The following is a 24,713-nucleotide window of genomic DNA, read 5'->3' on the forward strand; positions in this document are numbered from 1 at the left end:
GCTGACACATGACATTGACCATACACTTAGGGGCATCATGGGTACTAGGCTGACACATGACATTGACCATACACTTAGGGGCATCATGGGTACTAGGCTGACACATGACATTGACCATACACTTAGGGGCATCATGGGTACTAGGCTGACACATGACATTGACCATACACTTACATTAGGCTGACACATGACATTGACCACATAGGGGCATCATGGGTACAGGCTACATGACATTGACCATACACTTAGGGGCATCATGGGTACTAGGCTGACACATGACATTGACCATACACTTAGGGGCATCATGGGTACTAGGCTGACACATGACATTGACCATACACTTAGGGGCATCATGGGTACTAGGCTGACACATGACATTGACCATACACTTAGGGGCATCATGGGTACTAGGCTGACACATGACATACACTGACCATACACTTAGGGGCATCATGGGTACTAGGCTGACACATGACATTGACCATACACTTAGGGGCATCATGGGTACTAGGCTGACACATGACATTGACCATACACTTAGGGGCATCATGGGTACTAGGCTGACACATGACATTGACCATACACTTAGGGGCATCATGGGTACTAGGCTGATGACATTGACCATACACTTAGGGGCATCATGGGTACTAGGCTGACACATGACATTGACCATACACTTAGGGGCATCATGGGTACTAGGCTGACACATGACATTGACCATACACTTAGGGGCATCATGGGTACTAGGCTGACACATGACATTGACCATACACTTAGGGGCATCATGGGTACTAGGCTGACACATGACATTGACCATACACTTAGGGGCATCATGGGTACTAGGCTGACACATGACATTGACCATACACTTAGGGGCATCATGGGTACTAGGCTGACACATGACATTGACCATACACTTAGGGGCATCATGGGTACTAGGCTGACACATGACATTGCACTTAGGGGCATGGGTAGGCTGACACATGACATTGACCATACACTTAGGGGCATCATGGGTACTAGGCTGACATGACATTGACCATACACTTAGGGGCATCATGGGTACTAGGCTGACACATGACATTGACCATACACTTAGGGGCATCATGGGTACTAGGCTGACACATGACATTGACCATACACTTAGGGGCATCATGGGTACTAGGCTGACACATGACATTGACCATACACTTAGGGGCATCATGGGTACTAGGCTGACACATGACATTGACCATACACTTAGGGGCATCATGGGTACTAGGCTGACACATGACATTGACCATACACTTAGGGGCATCATGGGTACTAGGCTGACACATGACATTGACCATACACTTAGGGGCATCATGGGTACTAGGCTGACACATGACATTGACCATACACTTAGGGGCATCATGGGTACTAGGCTGACACATGACATTGACCATACACTTAGGGGCATCATGGGTACTAGGCTGACACATGACATTGACCATACACTTAGGGGCATCATGGGTACTAGGCTGACACATGACATTGACCATACACTTAGGGGCATCATGGGTACTAGGCTGACACATGACATTGACCATACACTTAGGGGCATCATGGGTACTAGGCTGACACATGACATTGACCATACACTTAGGGGCATCATGGGTACTAGGCTGACACATGACATTGACCATACACTTAGGGGCATCATGGGTACTAGGCTGACACATGACATTGACCATACACTTAGGGGCATCATGGGTACTAGGCTGACACATGACATTGACCATACACTTAGGGGCATCATGGGTACTATGACACATGACATTGACCATACACTTACATCATGGGGCTGACACATGACATTGACCATACACTTAGGGGCATCATGGGTACTAGGCTGACACATGACATTGACCATACACTTAGGGGCATCATGGGTACTAGGCTGACACATGACATTGACCATACACTTAGGGGCATCATGGGTACTAGGCTGACACATGACATTGACCATACACTTAGGGGCATCATGGGTACTAGGCTGACACATGACATTGACCATACACTTAGGGGCATCATGGGTACTAGGGGACACATGACATTGACCATACACTTAGGGGCATCATGGGTACTAGGCTGACACATGACATTGACCATACACTTAGGGGCATCATGGGTACTAGGCTGACACATGACATTGACCATACACTTAGGGGCATCATGGGTACTAGGCTGACACATGACATTGACCATACACTTAGGGGCATCATGGGTACTAGGCTGACACATGACATTGACCATACACTTAGGGGCATCATGGGTACTAGGCTGACACATGACATTGACCATACACTTAGGGGCATCATGGGTACTAGGCTGACACATGACATTGACCATACACTTAGGGGCATCATGGGTACTAGGCTGACACATGACATTGACCATACACTTAGGGGCATCATGGGTACTAGGCTGACACATGACATTGACCATACACTTAGGGGCATCATGGGTACTAGGCTGACACATGACATTGACCATACACTTAGGGGCATCATGGGTACTAGGCTGACACATGACATTGACCATACACTTAGGGGCATCATGGGTACTAGGCTGACACATGACATTGACCATACACTTAGGGGCATCATGGGTACTAGGCTGACATGACATTGACCATACACTTAGGGGCATCATGGGTACTAGGCTGACACATGACATTGACCATACACTTAGGGGCATCATGGGTACTAGGCTGACACATGACATTGACCATACACTTAGGGGCATCATGGGTACTAGGCTGACACATGACATTGACCATACACTTAGGGGCATCATGGGTACTAGGCTGACACATGACATTGACCATACACTTAGGGGCATCATGGGTACTAGGCTGACACATGACATTGACCATACACTTAGGGGCATCATGGGTACTAGGCTGACACATGACATTGACCATACACTTAGGGGCATCACTTAGGACACATGACATTGACCATACACTTAGGGGCATCATGGGTACTAGGCTGACACATGACATTGACCATACACTTAGGGGCATCATGGGTACTAGGCTGACACATGACATTGACCATACACTTAGGGGCATCATGGGTACTAGGCTGACACATGACATTGACCATACACTTAGGGGCATCATGGGTACTAGGCTGACACATGACATTGACCATACACTTAGGGGCATCATGGGTACTAGGCTGACACATGACATTGACCATACACTTAGGGGCATCATGGGTACTAGGCTGACTAGGCTGACACATGACATTGACCATACACTTAGGGGCATCATGGGTACTAGGCTGACACATGACATTGACCATACACTTAGGGGCATCATGGGTACTAGGCTGACACATGACATTGACCATACACTTAGGGGCATCATGGGTACTAGGCTGACACATGACATTGACCATACACTTAGGGGCATCATGGGTACTAGGCTGACACATGACATTGACCATACACTTAGGGGCATCATGGGTACTAGGCTGACACATGACATTGACCATACACTTAGGGGCATCATGGGTACTAGGCTGACACATGACATTGACCATACACTTAGGGGCATCATGGGTACTAGGCTGACACATGACATTGACCATACACTTAGGGGCATCATGGGTACTAGGCTGACACATGACATTGACCATACACTTAGGGGCATCATGGGTACTAGGCTGACACATGACATTGACCATACACTTAGGGGCATCATGGGTACTAGGCTGACACATGACATTGACCATACACTTAGGGGCATCATGGGTACTAGGCTGACACATGACATTGACCATACACTTAGGGGCATCATGGGTACTAGGCTGACACATGACATTGACCATACACTTAGGGGCATCATGGGTACTAGGCTGACACATGACATTGACCATACACTTAGGGGCATCATGGGTACTAGGCTGACACATGACATTGACCATACACTTAGGGGCATCATGGGTACTAGGCTGACACATGACATTGACCATACACTTAGGGGCATCATGGGTACTAGGCTGACACATGACATTGACCATACACTTAGGGGCATCATGGGTACTAGGCTGACACATGACATTGACCATACACTTAGGGGCATCATGGGTACTAGGCTGACACACGACATTGACCATACACTTAGGGGCATCATGGGTACTAGGCTGACACATGACATTGACCATACACTTAGGGGCATCATGGGTACTAGGCTGACACATGACATTGACCATACACTTAGGGGCATCATGGGTACTAGGCTGACACACGTCATTGACCATACACTTAGGGGCATCACTTGGGTACTAGGCTGACACATGACATTGACCATACACTTAGGGGCATCATGGGTACTAGGCTGACACATGACATTGACCATACACTTAGGGGCATCATGGGTACTAGGCTGACACATGACATTGACCATACACTTAGGGGCATCATGGGTACTAGGCTGACACATGACATTGACCATACACTTAGGGGCATCATGGGTACTAGGCTGACACATGACATTGACCATACACTTAGGGGCATCATGGGTACTAGGCTGACACATGACATTGACCATACACTTAGGGGCATCATGGGTACTAGGCTGACACATGACATTGACCATACACTTAGGGGCATCATGGGTACTAGGCTGACACATGACATTGACCATACACTTAGGGGCATCATGGGTACTAGGCTGACACATGACATTGACCATACACTTAGGGGCATCATGGGTACTAGGCTGACACATGACATTGACCATACACTTAGGGGCATCATGGGTACTAGGCTGACACATGACATTGACCATACACTTAGGGGCATCATGGGTACTAGGCTGACACATGACATTGACCATACACTTAGGGGCATCATGGGTACTAGGCTGACACATGACATTGACCATACACTTAGGGGCATCATGGGTACTAGGCTGACACATGACATTGACCATACACTTAGGGGCATCATGGGTACTAGGCTGACACATGACATTGACCATACACTTAGGGGCATCATGGGTACTAGGCTGACACATGACATTGACCATACACTTAGGGGCATCATGGGTACTAGGCTGACACATGACATTGACCATACACTTAGGGGCATCATGGGTACTAGGCTGACACATGACATTGACCATACACTTAGGGGCATCATGGGTACTAGGCTGACACATGACATTGACCATACACTTAGGGGCATCATGGGTACTAGGCTGACACATGACATTGACCATACACTTAGGGGCATCATGGGTACTAGGCTGACACATGACCATACACTTAGGGGCATCATGGGTACTAGGCTGACACATGACATTGACCATACACTTAGGGGCATCATGGGTACTAGACACATGACATTGACCATACACTTAGGGGCATCATGGGTACTAGGCTGACACATGACATTGACCATACACTTAGGGGCATCATGGGTACTAGGCTGACACATGACATTGACCATACACTTAGGGGCATCATGGGTACTAGGCTGACACATGACATTGACCATACACTTAGGGGCCATACTGTGACACATGATATTGACCATACACCATCATGGGTACTATTCCCTGTTTAGGAAGCCATAATGCCATAACCTACATTGACCATACACTTGGATCATGGGAGTGACACCGACATTGACCCACTTAGGGGCATCATGGGACCTGACCCATTGACCTGATTTGCTGCAGAATTGCTTAGACAAATACATGAAGCATCCCTGATACATTGACCATACACTTAGGGGCATCATGGGTTTGTTTATAAATGGGCAGTTACACATCTGTAGGATTTTTAACAAATGATCAGGGGTGTCAAACCTACATTTCTGGAGCACAATGTGTTGTCGATCGGATAATAATGTCAATCGCATAATGTTTATGATCGGATAATGTTGTCGATCTGAATGTTTATCTGATAATGTTGTTGCTCTGATAATGTTGATCTGATAATGTTGTTGCTCTGATAATGTTGATGATCTGATAATGTAGATCTGATAATAATGTCGATCTGATGACGTAGATCTGATAATAATGTCGATCTGATAATGTAGATCTGATAATGTAGATCTGGTAATGTAGCTGATCTGATAATAATGTCAATCTGATGACGTAGATCTGATAATAATGTCGATCTGATAATGTAGATCTGATAATGTAGATCTGATAATAATGTCGATCTGATAATGTAGATCTGATCATGTAGATCTGGTAATGTAGCTGATCTGATAATAATGTCAATCTGATGACGTAGATCTGATAATAATGTCGATCTGATAATGTCGATCTGATAATGTAGATCTGATAATAATGTTGATCTGATAATGTAGATCTGATAATAATGTTGATCTGATAATGTAGATCTGATAATAATGTTGATCTGATCATGTAGATCTGATAATAATGTTGATCTGATAATGTAGATCTGATAATAATGTAGATCTGATAATAATGTTGATCTGATAATGTAGATCTGATAATAATGTTGATCTGATAATAATGTAGATCTGATAATAATGTAGATCTGATAATAATGTAGATCTGATAATAATGTAGATCTGATAATGTAGATGATCTGATAATAATGTAGATCTGATAATAATGTTGATCTGATAATGTAGATCTGATAATAATGTTGATCTGATAATGTAGATCTGATAATAATGTAGATCTGATAATAATGTTGATCTGATAATAATGTAGATCTGATAATAATGTAGATCTGATAATAATGTAGATCTGATAATGTAGATGATCTGATAATGTAGATGATCTGATAAAGTTAATCTGATAATATCCTATAGGAGGCGACAGTGAAGGAGCAGCTAGACTGTGGGGTCAGATATCTTGACCTGAGGATCGCACATCGACCCAACGACACCTCTACTGACCTGTACTTCTACCATGGAGTATACACTACACTCACTGTAGAGGTATGATACTATGGAGTGTGCACTACGCTCACTGTAGAGGTATGATACTACGGAGTGTACACTACACTCACTGTAGAGGTATGATACTACGGAGTGTACACTACACTCACTGTAGAGGTATGATACTATGGAGTGTACGCTACGCTAAATGTAGAGGTATGATACTATGGAGTGTACACTATGCTAAATGTACAGGTATGATACTACGGAGTGTACACTATGCTAAATGTACAGGTATGATACTATGGAGTGTACACTATGCTAAATGTACAGGTATGATACTACGGAGTGTACACTATGCTAAATTTAGAGGTATGATACTACGGAGTGTACACTATGCTAAATGTACAGGTATAATACTATGGAGTGTACAGTCGTGGCCAAAAGTTTTGAAAATGGCACACATTAATTTTCACCAAGTCTGCTGCCTCAGTTTATATGATGGCAATTTGCATATACTCCGGAATGTTATGCAATTAATTGCAAAGCCCCTCTTTGCAATGCAAATGAACTGAATCCCCCCAAAACATTTTCCATTGCATTTCAGCACTGCCACAAAAAGACAAGCTGACATCATGTCAGTGATTATCTCGTTAACACAGGTGTGTGTTGACGAGGACACGGCTGGAGATCACTCTGTCATGCTGATTGAGTTCAGATAACAGACTGGAAGCTTCAAAAGTAGGGTGGTGCTTGGAATCATTGTTTTTCCTCCGTCAACCATGGTTACCTGCAAGGAAACACGTGCGTCATCATTGCTTTGCACAAAAAGGGCTTCACAGGCAAGGATATTGCTGCCAATAAGATTGCACCTAAATCAACCATTTATCGGATCATCAAGAACTTCAAGAAGAGCGGTTCAATTGTTGTGAAGAAGGCTTCAGGGTGCCCAAGAAAGTCCAGCAAGCGCCAGGACCGTCTCCTAAAGTTGATTCAGTCACGGGATCGGGGCACCACCAGTACAGAGCTTGCTCAGGAATGGAAGCAGGCATGTGAGAGTGCATCTGCACGCACAGTGAGGGGAAGACTTTTGGAGGATGGCCTGGTGTCAAGAAGGGCAGCAAAGAAGCCAGTTCTCTCCAGGAAAAACATCAGGGAGAGACTGATATTCTGCAAAAGGTACAGGGATTGGACTGCTGAGGACTGGGGTAAAGTAATTTTCTCTGATGAATCCCCTTTCCGATTGTTTGGGGCATCCGGAAAAAGCTTGTCCGGAGAAGAGAAGTTGAGCGCTACCATCAGTCCTGTGTCATTCCAACAGTAAAGCATCCTGAGACCATTCATGTGTGGGGTTGCTTCTCAGCCAAGGGAGTGGGCTCACTCACAATGTTGCCTAAGAACACAGCCATGAATAAAGAATGGTACCAACACATCCTCCTAGAGCAACTTCTCGCAACCATCCAGGAACAGTTTGGTGATGAACAATGCCTTTTCCAGCATGATGGAGCACCTTGCCATAAGGCAAAAGTGATAACTAAGTGGCTCGGGAACATAACATCGATATTTTGGGTCCATGGCCAGGAAACTCCCAGACCTTAATCCCATTGAGAACTTGTGGTCAATCCTCAAGAGGCGGGTGGACAAACAAAAACCAACAAATTCTGACAAACTCCAAGCATTGATTATGCAAGAATGGGCTGCCATCAGTCAGGATGTGGCCCAGAAGTTAATTGACAGCATGCCAGGGCGGATTGCAGAGGTCTTGAAAAAGAAGAAAAAGAAGGGTCAACACTGCAAATATTGACTCTGCATCAACTTCATGTAATTGTCAATAAAAGCCTTTGACACTTATGAAATGCTTGTAATTATCCTTCAGTATTCCATAGTAACATCTGACAAAAATATCTAAAGATACTGAAGCAGAAAACTTTGTAGAAATTAATATGTGTCATTCTCAAAACTTTTGACCACGACTGTACGCTATGCTCAATGTAGAGGTGTGATACTACGGAGTGTACACTATGCTCAATGTAGAGGTGTGATACTACGGAGTGTACACTATGCTCAATGTAGAGGTGTGATACTACGGAGTGTACACTATGCTCAATGTAGAGGTGTGATACTACGGAGTGTACACTATGCTCAATGTAGAGGTGTGATACTACGGAGTGTACACTATACTCAATGTAGAGGTGTGATACTACAGTGTACACTATGCTCAATGTAGAGGTGTGATACTACAGAGTGTACACTATGCTCAATGTAGAGGCGTGATACTATGTAGTGTACACTATGCTCAATGTAGAGGTGTGATACTATGGAGTGTACACTATGCTCAATGTAGAGGTGTGATACTACGGAGTGTACGCTATGCTCAATGTAGAGGTATGATACTACGGAGTGTACACTATGCTCAATGTAGAGGTGTGATACTACAGAGTGTACACTATGCTCAATGTAGAGGTGTGATACTACGGAGTGTACACTATGCTCAATGTAGAGGTATGATACTACGGAGTGTACACTATGCTCAATGTAGAGGTGTGATACTACGGAGTGTACACTATGCTCAATGTAGAGGTGTGATACTATGGAGTGTACATTACGCTCAATGTAGAGGTGTGATACTTCCATTCTACCACAGAGTGTAGACTACATTCAATGTTAAAGGTATAATCTGTACTTCTATACGAGCAGGGAGGTATAGTAGACATTCTGACAAGGGGCTACAGAGAGGGGTTGTACCATTTACTAGACTCCTGTTCTTATCTGACAACCTTACGACATATACAAATAGGATTTGGGATATATAATTGATTTCAGATGTTGCTGTGGTTGTGTCACACTAGTTGGACCGATGTCTGTTCTCCACAGACCGTTCTTCAGGAGATCAGAACCTGGCTAGATGTCCATTCTAGAGAGGTGGTTCTGCTGTCCTTCAGTCACTTCCTGGGTCTGAACCAGGACCTCCACACTGGACTTATATCCACCATCAGAACCATCTTCACCTCCAGGCTCTGTCCAACTACGGTAGGGACACCTCCAGGCTCTGTCCAACTACAGTAGGGACACCTCCAAGCACTGTCCAACTACGGTAGGGACACCTCCAAGCACTGTCCAACTACGGTAGGGACACCTCCAAGCACTGTCCAACTAGGGACACCTCCAAGCACTGTCCAACTACGGTAGGGACACCTCCAAGCACTGTCCAACTACGGTAGGGACACCTCCAAGCACTGTCCAACTACGGTAGGGACACCTCCAAGCACTGTCCAACTATGGTAGGGACACCTCCAAGCACTGTCCAACTACGGTAGGGACACCTCCAATGTTCCCTCTAATCTTTTTTGGCAATGAGCAAATTTCAGGTCTGCTGAGCAACTTCCAGTGAGCGTTTATTGTGAACACTGAGGCTGTACCTGCTTTAAGTTACAGTTTTAATGTGAACACTGAGGCTGGACCTGCTTTAAGTTACAGTTTTACTGTGAACACTGAGGCTGTACCTGCTTTAAGTTACAGTTTTACTGTGAACACTGAGGCTGTACCTGCTTTAAGTTACAGTTTTACTGTGAACACTGAGGCTGTACCTGCTTTAAGTTACAGTTTTACTGTGAACACTGAGGCTGCACCTGCTTTAAGTTACAGTTTTACTGTGAACACTGAGGCTGTACTCACTTTAAGTTACAGCTTTACTGTGAACACTGAGGCTGTACCCGCTTTAAGTTGCAGTTTTACTGTGAACACTGAGGCTGCACCTGCTTTAAGTTACAGTTTTACTGTGAACACTGAGGCTGCACTCGCTTTAAGTTACAGTTTTACTGTGAACACTGAGGCTGTACTCACTTTAAGTTACAGTTTTACTGTGAACACTGAGGCTGGACCAGCTTTAAGTTACAGTTTTACTGTGAACACAGGCTGTACTCACTTTAAGTTACAGTTTTACTGTGAACACTGAGGCTGGACCAGCTTTAAGTTACAGTTTTACTGTGAACACTGAGGCTGCACCTGCTTTAAGTTAGTTTTAACAGTGGTCTAGTAGGCTACTGTGGCTGTTTGATCATAATGTAGGGCCTACCATCAGAAACAATGGAGAAAATGCATCCCATAATATTTTAACATGGAAATAGCTGTTCTATCATTCAGCCACTTGGAATTGTATTTGGATCCCCATTAACTGTTACAAAAGCAGCAGCTACTCTTCCTGGGGTTTACACAAAACATGACATAATACAGAACATTAATAGACAAGAACCAGAACATAACTAGCTGCTACGTCAAGCAGTTGATCAGACCCTTGGTCAGCAGGATCAACCTGTTTATCCTGTCAAACAAGGAGGTGATTGAAAATGTTTTTGTATTGTGTTGTTTGATGCAAGAAACCACTTTACAAAATAAAAGCCTGCGCACATCTTAAAGGTAACATTGGAATCAAATAGAAAATCAAATGGTATTTGTCACATGCGCCGTAAATAACAGTTATAGACTAATAGTGAAAAGCTTACTTCCAGGGCATTCCCCACAATGCAGAGAGACACACCAAAGAAAAAAATAAGAACACTAGGAAAAAATATCAATGAGTAACAATAACTTGGCTATATACACAGGGCACCAGGTAATAACTTGGCTATATACACAGGGTACCAGGTTATAACTTGGCTATATACACAGGGCACCAGGTAATAACTTGGCTATATACACAGGGTACCAGGTAATAACTTGGCTATATACACAGGGCACCAGGTAATACCTTGGCTATATACACAGGGTACCAGGTAATAACTTGGCTATATACACAGGGCACCAGGTAATACCTTGGCTATATACACAGGGTACCAGGTAATAACTTGGCTATATACACAGGGCACCAGGTAATACCTTGGCTATATACACAGGGTACCAGGTAATAACTTGGCTATATACACAGGGTACCAGTACCAAGTTGATGTGCAGGGGTACCAGGTGTTGTGACGTTTTATCATTAATGTGATGACTGCTATTTATGAAATAATTAACTACTCTGTTTAATTATTACTCAAGTAAATTAATCACGTAACAATTAACTCATTAGGAACTTGGGGCACCACGGGAAAAGTTGTTTAGGGTGACTATCTCCCGACTCAAACTCCAAAGATGTACAGATATCTCTTACATCAATAACAGTCACATATTAATCATTACCTCATCAGTCTCGTTCTGAACATCACATAATCCTTGGATATCAGCACAAACCCTAACCTTAGTGATGAATGAGCGATACACAAATTGGCTTAATTGTTTATTTACTAACTAACTAAATAATCACACAGAATTACATAAACACGGTATTGGTTGTATTGATTACTAACATAATGTAATGAAAAGTCCCTAGTGGACTAACCCGATATGACGGCTTGTTACACAATGAAAGGAAAGGGGGTGGGCAAAGAAAGAGGGGGAGAGAAAGAGAGTGGACTTATCGTACATACAGTTAAAGTCGGAAGTTCAGATATACCTTAGCCATATACATTTAAACCCTGTTTTTCACAATTGCTGACATTTAATCCTAGCAAAAACTCCCTGTTTTAGGTCAGTCAGGATCGCCACTTTATTTTAAGAATGTGAAATAATAGCAGAGTGATTTATTTCAGCTTTTATTTCTTTCATCACATTCCCATTGGGTCAGAAGTTTACATACACTCAATTAGTATTTGGTACCATTGCCTTTAAGTTGTTTAACTTGGGTCAAACGTTTCGGGTTGCCTTCCACAAGCTTCCCACAATAAGTTGGGTGATTTTTGGTTCATTCCTCCTGACAAAGCTGGTGTAACGGAGTCAGGTTTGCAGGCCTCCTTGCTTGCACATGCTTTTTCAGTTCTGCCCACACATGTTCTATAGGATTGAGGTCAGGGCTTTGTGATGGCCACTCCAATACCTTGACTTTGTTGTTCTTAAGCCATTTTACCACAATTTTGGAAGTATGCTTGCGGTCACTGTCCATGTGGAAGACCCATTTGCGACCAAGCTTTAACTTCCTGACTGATGTCTTGAGATGTTGCTTCAATATATTCACCAAAATTTCCTACCTCGTGATGCCATCTATTTTGTGAAGTGCACCAGTCCCTCCTGCAGCAAAGCACCCCCTCAACATAATGTTGCCACCCCCGTGCTTCACCGTTGGGATGGTGTTCTTCGGCTTGCAAGCCTCCCCCTTTTTCCTCCAAACATAACGATGGTCATTATGGCCAAACAGTTATATTTTAGTTTCATCAGACCAGAGCACATTTCTCCAAAAATAATGATCTTTGTCCCCATATGCAGTTGCAAACCAGTCTGGCTTTTTTATGGCGATTTTGGAGCAGTGGCTTTCTTCCTTGCTGAGTGGCCTTTCAGGTTATGTCGATATAGGACTTGTTTTACTGTGGATATAGATACTTTTGTACCGGTTTCCTCCAGCATCTTCATAAGACCCTTTGCTGTTGTTCTGGGATTGTTTTGCACTTTTCGCACCAAAGTACGTTCATCTCTAGGAGACAGAACGCGTCTGCTTCCTGAGCGGTATGACATAATTTTCTGGAATTTTCCAAACTTTTTAAAGGCACAGTTAACTTAGTTTATGTAAACTTCTGACCCATTGGAATTGTGACACAGTGAGTTATGAGTGAAATGATCTGTCTGGAAAAATTACTTGTCTCAGGACATCTACTTTGTGCATAACTGACTTTCCAAAACGATAGTTTGTTAAGAAGAAATTTGTGGAGTGGTTGAATAATGAGTTTTAATGACTACAACCTAAGTGTATGTAAACTTCCGACTTCAACTGTATATAAAACCTTGCAGAAAACCTATACAACTTAGAAAAAAATATAAACTATTGCAGCCAAGACTTAAAAAGCACAAGATGGAGGGATGTTGGAACATAACTGAAGAAATGACAGTTAATAAGACAAATGTAACTTAATCCAGTATAAACTAATGGAAATCATTTATTATACAAGAGACGAAATTCACATTCTACAGCACACCAGCAGAGTCGTGTTCTTAAGTGTAAAACTAACATTCACTCAATAATCCATGACTTCCGGAAATGTATATTTAAAAACTGGAAATCAACCAATCCTCCTCCGTTAACACAATGGAAAGGTCAAATTCTTTATTATCTAAATGTTGAAAGTGTGTGGGGCGACGGAGAGAAACAACATGGTGCAGTTTGACCCCATGTGGCAGAGAGTGCTGGAGATGGGGGTGTGGTCAGCTGGGATGTCATGGATGTTTGTGTGCGTATGTTGTGTATTATGAAAATAATTACAAACATTGTATTTTTTTTTAAATATATAGTGTTACCATAATGTTTCCTAGCATGGCATGAGCCATACTTTCCCATGATTCCATTCCCTGATCCCAACATTCCCATGATCCTCTGTGTTCCAGGACGTGGTGACGCTGAGGAACCTGTGGTCGTTGGGTTACCAGGTGATTGTCTCCTATGAGCACAGCATGGTCAGCCTCTATAGCGACCTTTGGCCTCACATCCCCTACTGGTGGGCCAACAAGTGTAAAGCCGAGGATCTGATCGAGGAGTTCGAACACAGGAAACAACATGGCCGCCCAGGTAACCTACAGATGACCACATATTGCTATGAAATATTGTGCAGAGTAAGGATTATCTAACTGCCAATCATTTAGAAATAGAAGTGCCGCTGTGCACTTATAGGGGCCGATGCAGACTTGAATAATATACGCCTTTCCTACGCACGCCTTTCCTCTCCTACGCACACCTTTCCTCTCCTACGCACACCTTTCCTCTCCTACGCACACCTTTCCTCTCCTACGCACACCTTTCCTCTCCTATGCACACCTTTCCTCTCCTACGCACGCCTTTCCTTTCCTACGCACGCCTTTCCTTTCCTACGCACACCTTTCCTCTCCTACGCACGCCTTTCCTCTCCTACGCACGCCTTTCCTCTCCTATGCACGCCTTTCCTACGCACGCCTTTCCTTTCCTACGCACGCCTTTCCTACGCACACCTTTCCTTTCCTCTCCTACGCACGCCTTTCCTTTCCTACGCACGCCTTTCCTTTCCTACGCACGCCTTTCCTTTCCTACGCACGCCTTTCCTTCCCTACGCGAGCCTTTCCTCTCCTACGCACGCCTTTCCTTTCCTACGCACGCCTTTCCTTTCCTACGCACGTCTTTTCCTTTCCTACGCACGCCTTTTCCTTCCCTACGCACGCCTTTTCCTCTCCTACGCACGCCTTTTCCTCTCCTACGCACGCCTTTCCTTTCCTACGCACGCCTTTTCCTTCCCTACGCACGCCTTTTCCTCTCCTACGCACGCCTTTCCTCTCCTACGCACGCGCCTTTCCTTTCCTACGCACACCTTTCCTCTCCTACGGACACCTTTCTCTCTTATGCACACCTTTCCTTTCCCTCTCCTACGCACGCCTTTCCTTTCCTACGCACGCCTTTCCTTCCCTACGCACGCCTTTCCTCTCCTACGCACGCCTTTTCCTCTCCTACGCACGCCTTCCTTTCCTACGCACACCTTTCCTCTCCTACGGACACCTTTCCTCTCTTATGCACACCTTTCCTTTCCTCTCCTACGCACGCCTTTCCTTTCCTACGCACGCCTTTCCTTTCCTACGCACGCCTTTCCTTTCCTACGCACGCTTTCCTTTCCTACGCACGCCTTTCCTTTCCTACGCACGCCTTTCCTTTCCTACGCACGCCTTTCCTCTCCTACGCACGCCTTTCCTTTCCTACGCACGCCTTTCCTTTCCTACGCACGCCTTTCCTCTCCTACGCACGCCTTTCCTTTCCTACGCACGCCTTTCCTTTCCTACGCACGCCTTTCCTTTCCTACGCACGCCTTTCCTCTCCTACGCACGCCTTTCCTTTCCTACGCACGCCTTTCCTCTCCTAGGCACGCCTTTCCTTTCTTACTCACGCCTTTCCTCTCCTATGCACGCCTTTCCTACGCACGCCTTTCCTTTCCTACGCACGCCTTTCCTTTCCTACGCACACCTTTCCTTTCCTCTCCTCCGCACGCCTTTCCTTTCCTACGCACGCCTTTCCTTTCCTACGCACGCCTTTCCTTTCCTACGCACGCCTGTCCTTCCCTACGCTAGCCTTTCCTCTCCTACGCACGCCTTTCCTTTCCTACGCACGCCTTTCCTTTCCTACGCACGCCTTTCCTTTCCTACGCACGCCTTTCCTTCCCTACGCACGCCTTTCCTCTCCTACGCACGCCTTTCCTCTCCTACGCACGCCTTTCCTTTCCTACGCACGCCTTTTCCTTCCCTACGCACGCCTTTCCTCTCCTACGCACGCCTTTCCTCTCCTACGCACGCCTTTCCTTTCCTACGCACGCCTTTCCTCTCCTACGGACACCTTTCTCTCTTACGCACACCTTTCCTTTCCTCTCCTACGCACGCCTTTCCTTTCCTACGCACGCCTTTCCTTTCCTACGCACGCCTTTCCTTTCCTACGCACGCCTTTCCTTTCCTACGCACGCCTTTCCTTTCCTACGCACGCCTTTCCTACGCACTCCTTTCCTTTCCTACGCACGCCTTTCCTACGCACGCCTTTCCTTTCCTACGCACGCCTTTCCTTTCCTACGCACGCCTTTCCTCTCCTACGCACGCCTTTCCTTTCCTACGCACGCCTTTCCTTTCCTACGCACGCCTTTCCTCTCCTACGCACGCCTTTCCTTTCCTACGCACGCCTTCCTACGCACGCCTTTCCTGTCCTACGCACGCCTTCCTACGCACGCCTTCCTACGCACGCTTTCCTTTCCTACGCACGCCTTCCTACGCACGCCTTTCCTTTCCTCCGCACGCCTTTCCTTTCCTACGCACGCCTTTCCTCTCCTACGCACGCCTTTCCTTTCCTACGCACGCCTTTCCTTTCCTACGCACTCCTTTCCTTTCCTACGCACGCCTTTCCTTTCCTACGCACGCCTTTCCTTTCCTACGCACGCTTTTTCCTCTCCTACGCACGCCTTTCCTTTCCTACGCACGCCTTTCCTTTCCTACGCACGCCTTTTCCTTTCCTACGCACGCCTTTCCTTTCCTACGCACGCCTTTCCTTTCCTACGCACGCTTTCCTTTCCTACGCACGCCTTTCCTTTCCTACGCACGCCTTTCCTTTCCTACGCACGCCTTTCCTTTCCTACGCACGCCTTTCCTACGCACGCCATTCCTTTCCTACGCACGCCTTTCCTTTCCTACGCACGCCTTACCACTCCTACGCACGCCTTTCCTCTCCTACGTACGCCTTTCCTCTTCTACGCACGCCTTTCCTCTCCTACGCACGCCTTTCCTCTCCTACGCACGCCTTTCCTCTCCTACGCACACCTTTCCTCTCCTACGCACACCTTTCCTCTCCTACGCACACCTTTCCTCTCCTACGCACACCTTTCCTCTCCTACGCACACCTTTCCTCTCCTACGCACGCCTTTCCTTTCCTACGCACGCCTTTCCTTTCCTACGCACACCTTTCCTCTCCTACGCACGCCTTTCCTCTCCTACGCACGCCTTTCCTCTCCTATGCACGCCTTTCCTACGCACGCCTTTCCTTTCCTACGCACGCCTTTCCTACGCACACCTTTCCTTTCCTCTCCTACGCACGCCTTTCCTTTCCTACGCACGCCTTTCCTTTCCTACGCACGCCTTTCCTTTCCTACGCACGCCTTTCCTTCCCTACGCGAGCCTTTCCTCTCCTACGCACGCCTTTCCTTTCCTACGCACGCCTTTCCTTTCCTACGCACGCCTTTCCTTTCCTACGCACGCCTTTCCTTCCCTACGCACGCCTTTCCTCTCCTACGCACGCCTTTCCTCTCCTACGCACGCCTTTCCTTTCCTACGCACGCCTTTCCTTCCCTACGCACGCCTTTCCTCTCCTACGCACGCCTTTCCTCTCCTACGCACGCCTTTCCTTTCCTACGCACACCTTTCCTCTCCTACGGACACCTTTCCTCTCTTATGCACACCTTTCCTTTCCTCTCCTACGCACGCCTTTCCTTTCCTACGCACGCCTTTCCTTCCCTACGCACGCCTTTCCTCTCCTACGCACGCCTTTCCTCTCCTACGCACGCCTTTCCTTTCCTACGCACACCTTTCCTCTCCTACGGACACCTTTCCTCTCTTATGCACACCTTTCCTTTCCTCTCCTACGCACGCCTTTCCTTTCCTACGCACGCCTTTCCTTTCCTACGCACGCCTTTCCTTTCCTACGCACGCCTTTCCTTTCCTACGCACGCCTTTCCTTTCCTACGCACGCCTTTCCTTTCCTACGCACGCCTTTCCTCTCCTACGCACGCCTTTCCTTTCCTACGCACGCCTTTCCTTTCCTACGCACGCCTTTCCTCTCCTACGCACGCCTTTCCTTTCCTACGCACGCCTTTCCTTTCCTACGCACGCCTTTCCTTTCCTACGCACGCCTTTCCTCTCCTACGCACGCCTTTCCTTTCCTACGCACGCCTTTCCTCTCCTAGGCACGCCTTTCCTTTCTTACTCACGCCTTTCCTCTCCTATGCACGCCTTTCCTACGCACGCCTTTCCTTTCCTACGCACGCCTTTCCTTTCCTACGCACACCTTTCCTTTCCTCTCCTACGCACGCCTTTCCTTTCCTACGCACGCCTTTCCTTTCCTACGCACGCCTTTCCTTTCCTACGCACGCCTTTCCTTCCCTACGCGAGCCTTTCCTCTCCTACGCACGCCTTTCCTCTCCTACGCACGCCTTTCCTTTCCTACGCACGCCTTTCCTTTCCTACGCACGCCTTTCCTTCCCTACGCACGCCTTTCCTCTCCTACGCACGCCTTTCCTCTCCTACGCACGCCTTTCCTTTCCTACGCACGCCTTTCCTTCCCTACGCACGCCTTTCCTCTCCTACGCACGCCTTTCCTCTCCTACGCACGCCTTTCCTTTCCTACGCACGCCTTTCCTCTCCTACGGACACCTTTCCTCTCTTACGCACACCTTTCCTTTCCTCTCCTACGCACGCCTTTCCTTTCCTACGCACGCCTTTCCTTTCCTACGCACGCCTTTCCTTTCCTACGCACGCCTTTCCTTTCCTACGCACGCCTTTCCTTTCCTACGCACGCCTTTCCTCTCCTACGCACTCCTTTCCTTTCCTACGCACGCCTTTCCTACGCACGCCTTTCCTTTCCTACGCACGCCTTTCCTTTCCTACGCACGCCTTTCCTCTCCTACGCACGCCTTTCCTTTCCTACGCACGCCTTTCCTTTCCTACGCACGCCTTTCCTCTCCTACGCACGCCTTTCCTTTCCTACGCACGCCTTCCTACGCACGCCTTTCCTGTCCTACGCACGCCTTTCCTGTCCTACGCACGCCTTCCTACGCACGCCTTCCTACGCACGCCTTTCCTTTCCTACGCACGCCTTCCTACGCACGCCTTTCCTTTCCTACGCACGCCTTTCCTTTCCTACGCACGCCCTTTCCTCTCCTACGCACGCCTTTTCCTTTCCTACGCACGCCTTTCCTTTCCTACGCACTCCTTTCCTTTCCTACGCACGCCTTTCCTTTCCTACGCACGCCTTTCCTTTCCTACGCACGCCTTTCCTCTCCTACGCACGCCTTTCCTTTCCTACGCACGCCTTTCCTATCCTACGCACGCCTTTCCTTTCCTACGCACGCCTTTCCTTTCCTACGCACGCCTTTCCTTTCCTACGCACGCCTTTCCTTTCCTACGCACGCCTTTCCTTTCCTACGCACGCCTTTCCTTTCCTACGCACGCCTTTCCTTTCCTACGCACGCCTTTCCTACGCACACCATTCCTTTCCTACGCACGCCTTTCCTTTCCTACGCACGCCTTACCACTCCTACGCACGCCTTTCCTCTCCTACGTACGCCTTTCCTCTTCTACGCACGCCTTTCCTCTCCTACGCACGCCTTTCCTCTCCTACGCACGCCTTTCCTCTCCTACGCACGCCTTTCCTCTCCTACGCACGCCTTTCCTCTCCTACGCACGCCTTTCCTCTCCTACGCACGCCTTTCCTTTCCTACGCACGCCTTTCCTTTCCTACGCACGCCTTTCCTCTCCTACGCACTTCTCAGTATTTGTTATTTAGACTTACCTTATGGTTACCTTACGTGCTCTGAATAAATGTAATTCAACCACTGAAACCCCTCCCATTTGCTGGCCAACAGATTTTCAATAGGGTTTTCAGATCGTAATCTATCTTCAGCCATCTCTTTTTTATACTTTTTTCTCCCCAACTTTGTGATTTATGATCTTGTCTCATCGCTGCAACTCCCCAACGTTCTCAGGTCGAGCCGTGCGTCTTCCATAAAATGACCCGCCAAACCCACTCGCTAACCCAGAAGCCAGCTGCACCAATGTGTCAGAGGAAACACCGTTCAACTGACGAACCAAGTCAGCCTGCAGGCGCCTGGCCCACCACAAGGAGTCGCTTGAGTGCAATGAGCCAAGGAAAGCTCCCCTGGCTAGTGCCTTAGACCACTGTGTCACTATGGAAGTCCATACCTTTTGGTTAGAATTCTGTCAATAGACTCACTTGAACACATCTATACGGCCCCCTCCTATCTGAGATAGCCCTCATTCTCCACATACAACATCCGTTCTGCCAGTCACATTCTGTTAAAGGTCCCCAAAGCAAACACATCCCTGGCTCGCTCGTCTTTTCAGTTCACTGCAGTTAGCGACTGGAACTAACACTCAAACTGGACAGATTTATCTCAGTCTCTTCATTCAAAGACTCAATCATGGACACTCTTACTGACAGTTGTGGCTGCATTGCGTGATGTATTGTTGTCTCTACCTTCTTGCCATTTCTGCTGTTTGTGCTGTTGTGCCCAATAATGTTTGTACCATGTTGTGCTGCTGCCAATTTGTGTTGCTACCATGTTGTTGTCATGTTGTGTTGCTACCATGTTGTGTTGTCATGTGTTGCTGCCTTGCTATGTTGTTGTCTTAGGTCTCTGTTTATGTAGTGTTGTCTCTCTTAAAATATATATCCCATTTAGCAGACGCTTTTGTCCAAAGCGACTTACAAGTCGGCTGGGGCCACTACTTTTTACATATGGGTGGCCCTAGCGGGAATCGAACCCACGACGCTTGGCGTTGCAAGCGCCGTGCTCTACCGACTGAGCCACACAGGACCTCTCTTGTCGTGATGTGTGTTTTGTCTTATATTTATCTATATTGAGAGAGCAGGGTCAGAATATTAGGGATCAATGAAAGAAAGCAATCTAAATATATGGATATTAGTTTATTTCAGCACCAAACACTGCCCTTGTAGCATTTTCCTCTTGGAACCGGTTGGTTCGCCAAACCTTAGTAAGTCTTCCTCTCGCGTAAAGGTGTTGGAATTAAGTTGTCAGAATACTGCGTATCTAGACACACCTTTTATTTATACCATTTCCACCTAGAGAAATAACTGGTGAATAGCATGCTATTCTCATGCTTACGTTCAAAATCAGAATAGGGAATTAAGTTCCATTTACGCTTATCTCGCGTGGGATTTCCCCCGTACTGAACAGTTAAACGCTCTTATGATGTGATTAGAATGTATCTGTAGTGTTGTGCAGAGTAAAGGGGTATCTAACACTGTCTACGATATATTGTTTTCACCCAATATTTTCCATGAGTAACATACGTTTGTGGGATGTGTTGTAATGAGTGTTTTTGAATCAAACAGAACATTGATTTGGTGTTTGTTGTCAGGAGGGTTCTTTGTGACGGGCATCAACCTGACAGAGGATCTGAAGTACATCTGTTCTCACCCCACTGAGTCTCTGAAGGACCTGGTGATGTCTACCTACCCTGCCCTGCTCTCCTGGGTCAGGGGCCAGAGCCCCGGCTCCGACTCCCGCTCCCTCAACATCATAGCTGGGGACTTTGTCTCAGAGAGCCACTTCGTACCCACCGTCATCGCACTGAATCAACATTTAGTCCACTGCACTGGTCCTTGTGATGTTAGCAGAGGAAACTGACACATCTGTTGTGTCCCAAATGACCATATTACCTCTGTAGCCCATAGGCCTCTGGTCAAAGTCATGCGTGTAGGGAATAGGGTGCCATTTGGGATGCATTATCTGACACATCTGATTTCTACAGCATAGTTAAAACATGGTATTCTGTGCAGAGGATGGGACTGTAGCATGATACCATGTTTTAACTATGCGGTAGAAGAGGATGGGACTGTAACATGATACCATGTTTTAACTATGCGGTAGAAGAGGATGGGACTGTAGCATGATACCATGTTTTAACTATGCGGTAGAAGAGGATGGGACTGTAGCATGATACCATGTTTTAACTATGCAGTAGAAGAGGATGGGACTGTAACATGATACCATGTTTTAACTATGCGGTAGAAGAGGATGGGACTGTAACATGATACCATGTTTTAACTATGCGGTAGAAGAGGATGGGACTGTAGCATGATACCATGTTTAACTATGCTGTAGAAGAGGATGGGACTGTAGCATGATACCATGTTTAACTATGCTGTAGAAGAGGATGGGACTGTAGCATGATACCATGTTTAACTATGCAGTAGAAGAGGATGGGACTGTAACATGATACCATGTTTAACTATGCAGTAGAAGAGGATGGGACTGTAACATGATACCATGTTTAACTATGCTGTAGAAGAGGATGGGACTGTAACATGATACCATGTTTTAACTATGCTGTAGAAGAGGATGGGACTGTAGCATGATACCATGTTTTAACTATGCTGTAGAAGAGGATGGGACTGTAGCATGATACCATGTTTTAACTATGCTGTAGAAGAGGATGGGACTGTAGCATGATACCATGTTTTAACTATGCTGTAGAAGAGGATGGGACTGTAGCATGATACCATGTTTTAACTATGCTGTAGAAGAGGATGGGACTGTAACATGATGTAATAGAACTTTGCTTGTTAAAAAAAAAAAAAACTTGAACAATAGATTCTGATAGGATATATTTGCACAATTATATTGCCGACAGTGAAATGTTTGCCTGTTGAGCTCCTCTCTTCTCTTCCTGTGTTGACCTGCTCTCTTTTCCCCCCTGATCTGCACTGATTTATTTATCTGTTTACTTTGGACTTTTGTTATCTTGTTTACTAGCCCTAACCTTCTAACCCTCTATCTCTAACCCTCCTAACTCTAACCCTCTATCCCTAACCCTCTATCTCTAACCCTCCTCTAACTCTAACCCTCCTAACATTCTAACCCTCTATCTCTAACCCTCTAACCCTCTCTCTAACCCGCTATCCCTAACCCTCTCTCTAACCCTCTATCCCTAACCCTCTCTCTCTAACCCTCTCTCTAACCCTCTATCCCTAACCCTCTCTCTAACCCTCTATCCCTAACCCTCTCTCTAACCCTCCTCTAACTCTCCTCTAACTCTTTAACCCTCGTCTAACCCTCGTCTAACCCTCCTCTAACTCTCCTCTAACTCTTTAACTCTCCTCTAACTCTCCTCTAACCCTCCTCTAACCCTCCTCTAACTCTTTAACTTTCCTCTAACTCTTTAACTCTCCTCTAACTCTTTAACTCTCCTCTAACCCTCCTCTAACCCTCCTCTAACTCTTTAACTTTCCTCTAACTCTTTAACTCTCCTCTAACTCTTTAACTCTCCTCTAACTCTTTAACTCTCCTCTAACTCTTTAACTCTCCTCTAACTCTCCTCTAACTCTCCTTTAACCCCTCTAACCCCCCTCTAACTCCCTGATCCTCCTCTAATCCTCCAACTAATGTATGTATTTCATATCTCAGGCAATGTGGCCATATTTTAAAATGTTCCTTTGACCTAAGCAATAATGAATGTTCTGTCTAAAACCTCTGTAACCATCTCTGACTATAACGAGTGCTAACAATAATACAGCCTCTTCCATAGAGCACAAAACTATGATGGTGTCACAAATGGAACCAGACGCTAAATAGTGCACTACTTTTCACCAGACCCTTATGGGCCCTGATCAAAAGTAGTGCACTATGTAGGGAATAGGGTGCCATTTGGCAAGCAAAACCACGTTACAAATGGTTAGCACCTACGATGTATTTCCATTAGATATCCAGGATCTGTGGTTAAAGAATGCTTGTATCTCCCTAGTTATAACGTTAATGCTGTACACAACTGAAGAACAAGTCTGTCCCAAAAGGCTCCCTATTCCCTACGCGGTGCACTTCTTTTGACCAGGGCCCATAGGGAATAGGGTGCCATTTGGAATGCACCCTCAGATCAAACCTAAATGAACCATTGCATGATATCAGACGCACAACTCTGAGCATGACCTATGACCTCCTATGACTGTGCTACAGCTGAGTTATGACCTTTGACCTTGAACTCTTTCAGAAGCATGCCTTCATTACTACTGAAAAGACCTGTGCCTGTGGACAAGATTCGCCAGGATGAGCATTTTGAATAGAGAAACAATCGACAGAATGTTTTACCTTACAGGTTTCACATATAATTGACCAATGTAAAAATAAAAAGTGTTTGGTCTGAAAAAAGTATTTTAATTCATGCCTCCAGTTCAGAGATCACGGAGAGGAGAAGTCAGCGGTCTGTCAAAAGTGAATAGATTACAATGTGTCACTCATTCCACAGAGGGCCGAGTGTTTTGGCTCCTCTCTTGTACTTGATTGATGAATAAAGGTCACTGATTAGTAACTACCCTCACATGGTTGTCTATTGCTTTATTGTAAGGACACAACCAGCAGACACTAAGCCCTCCATGGAATGTATTAGTCCCCCTGGATTAGAACAATACAACCATAGAAGGCCATTGACAGGTCAGGTCATGCCGACCTTTAAACAAGGCACAACTAACACTCAACCCTCACTCAGCAACGCAA

General features: G+C 46.1%; 1 protein-coding gene across 1 annotated transcript; it reads left to right on the forward strand.

Moving 5' to 3' along the window:
* Positions 1-6,828: 6,828 nt before the first annotated feature.
* On the forward strand, positions 6,829-23,404 carry LOC135534549 (PI-PLC X domain-containing protein 1-like; the record flags this gene model as incomplete). The annotated part of the gene is made up of 4 exons (XM_064961507.1): positions 6,829-6,957; positions 9,772-9,927; positions 14,305-14,485; positions 21,583-23,404. Coding segments are annotated over 4 exons (735 nt in total), but the record flags the coding sequence as incomplete, so codon positions are not given.
* Positions 23,405-24,713: the final 1,309 nt, after the last annotated feature.

The sequence above is a fragment of the Oncorhynchus masou genome, unplaced genomic scaffold, assembly GCF_036934945.1.
Source record: "Oncorhynchus masou masou isolate Uvic2021 unplaced genomic scaffold, UVic_Omas_1.1 unplaced_scaffold_3557, whole genome shotgun sequence".
Lineage (NCBI taxonomy): Eukaryota > Metazoa > Chordata > Actinopteri > Salmoniformes > Salmonidae > Oncorhynchus > Oncorhynchus masou.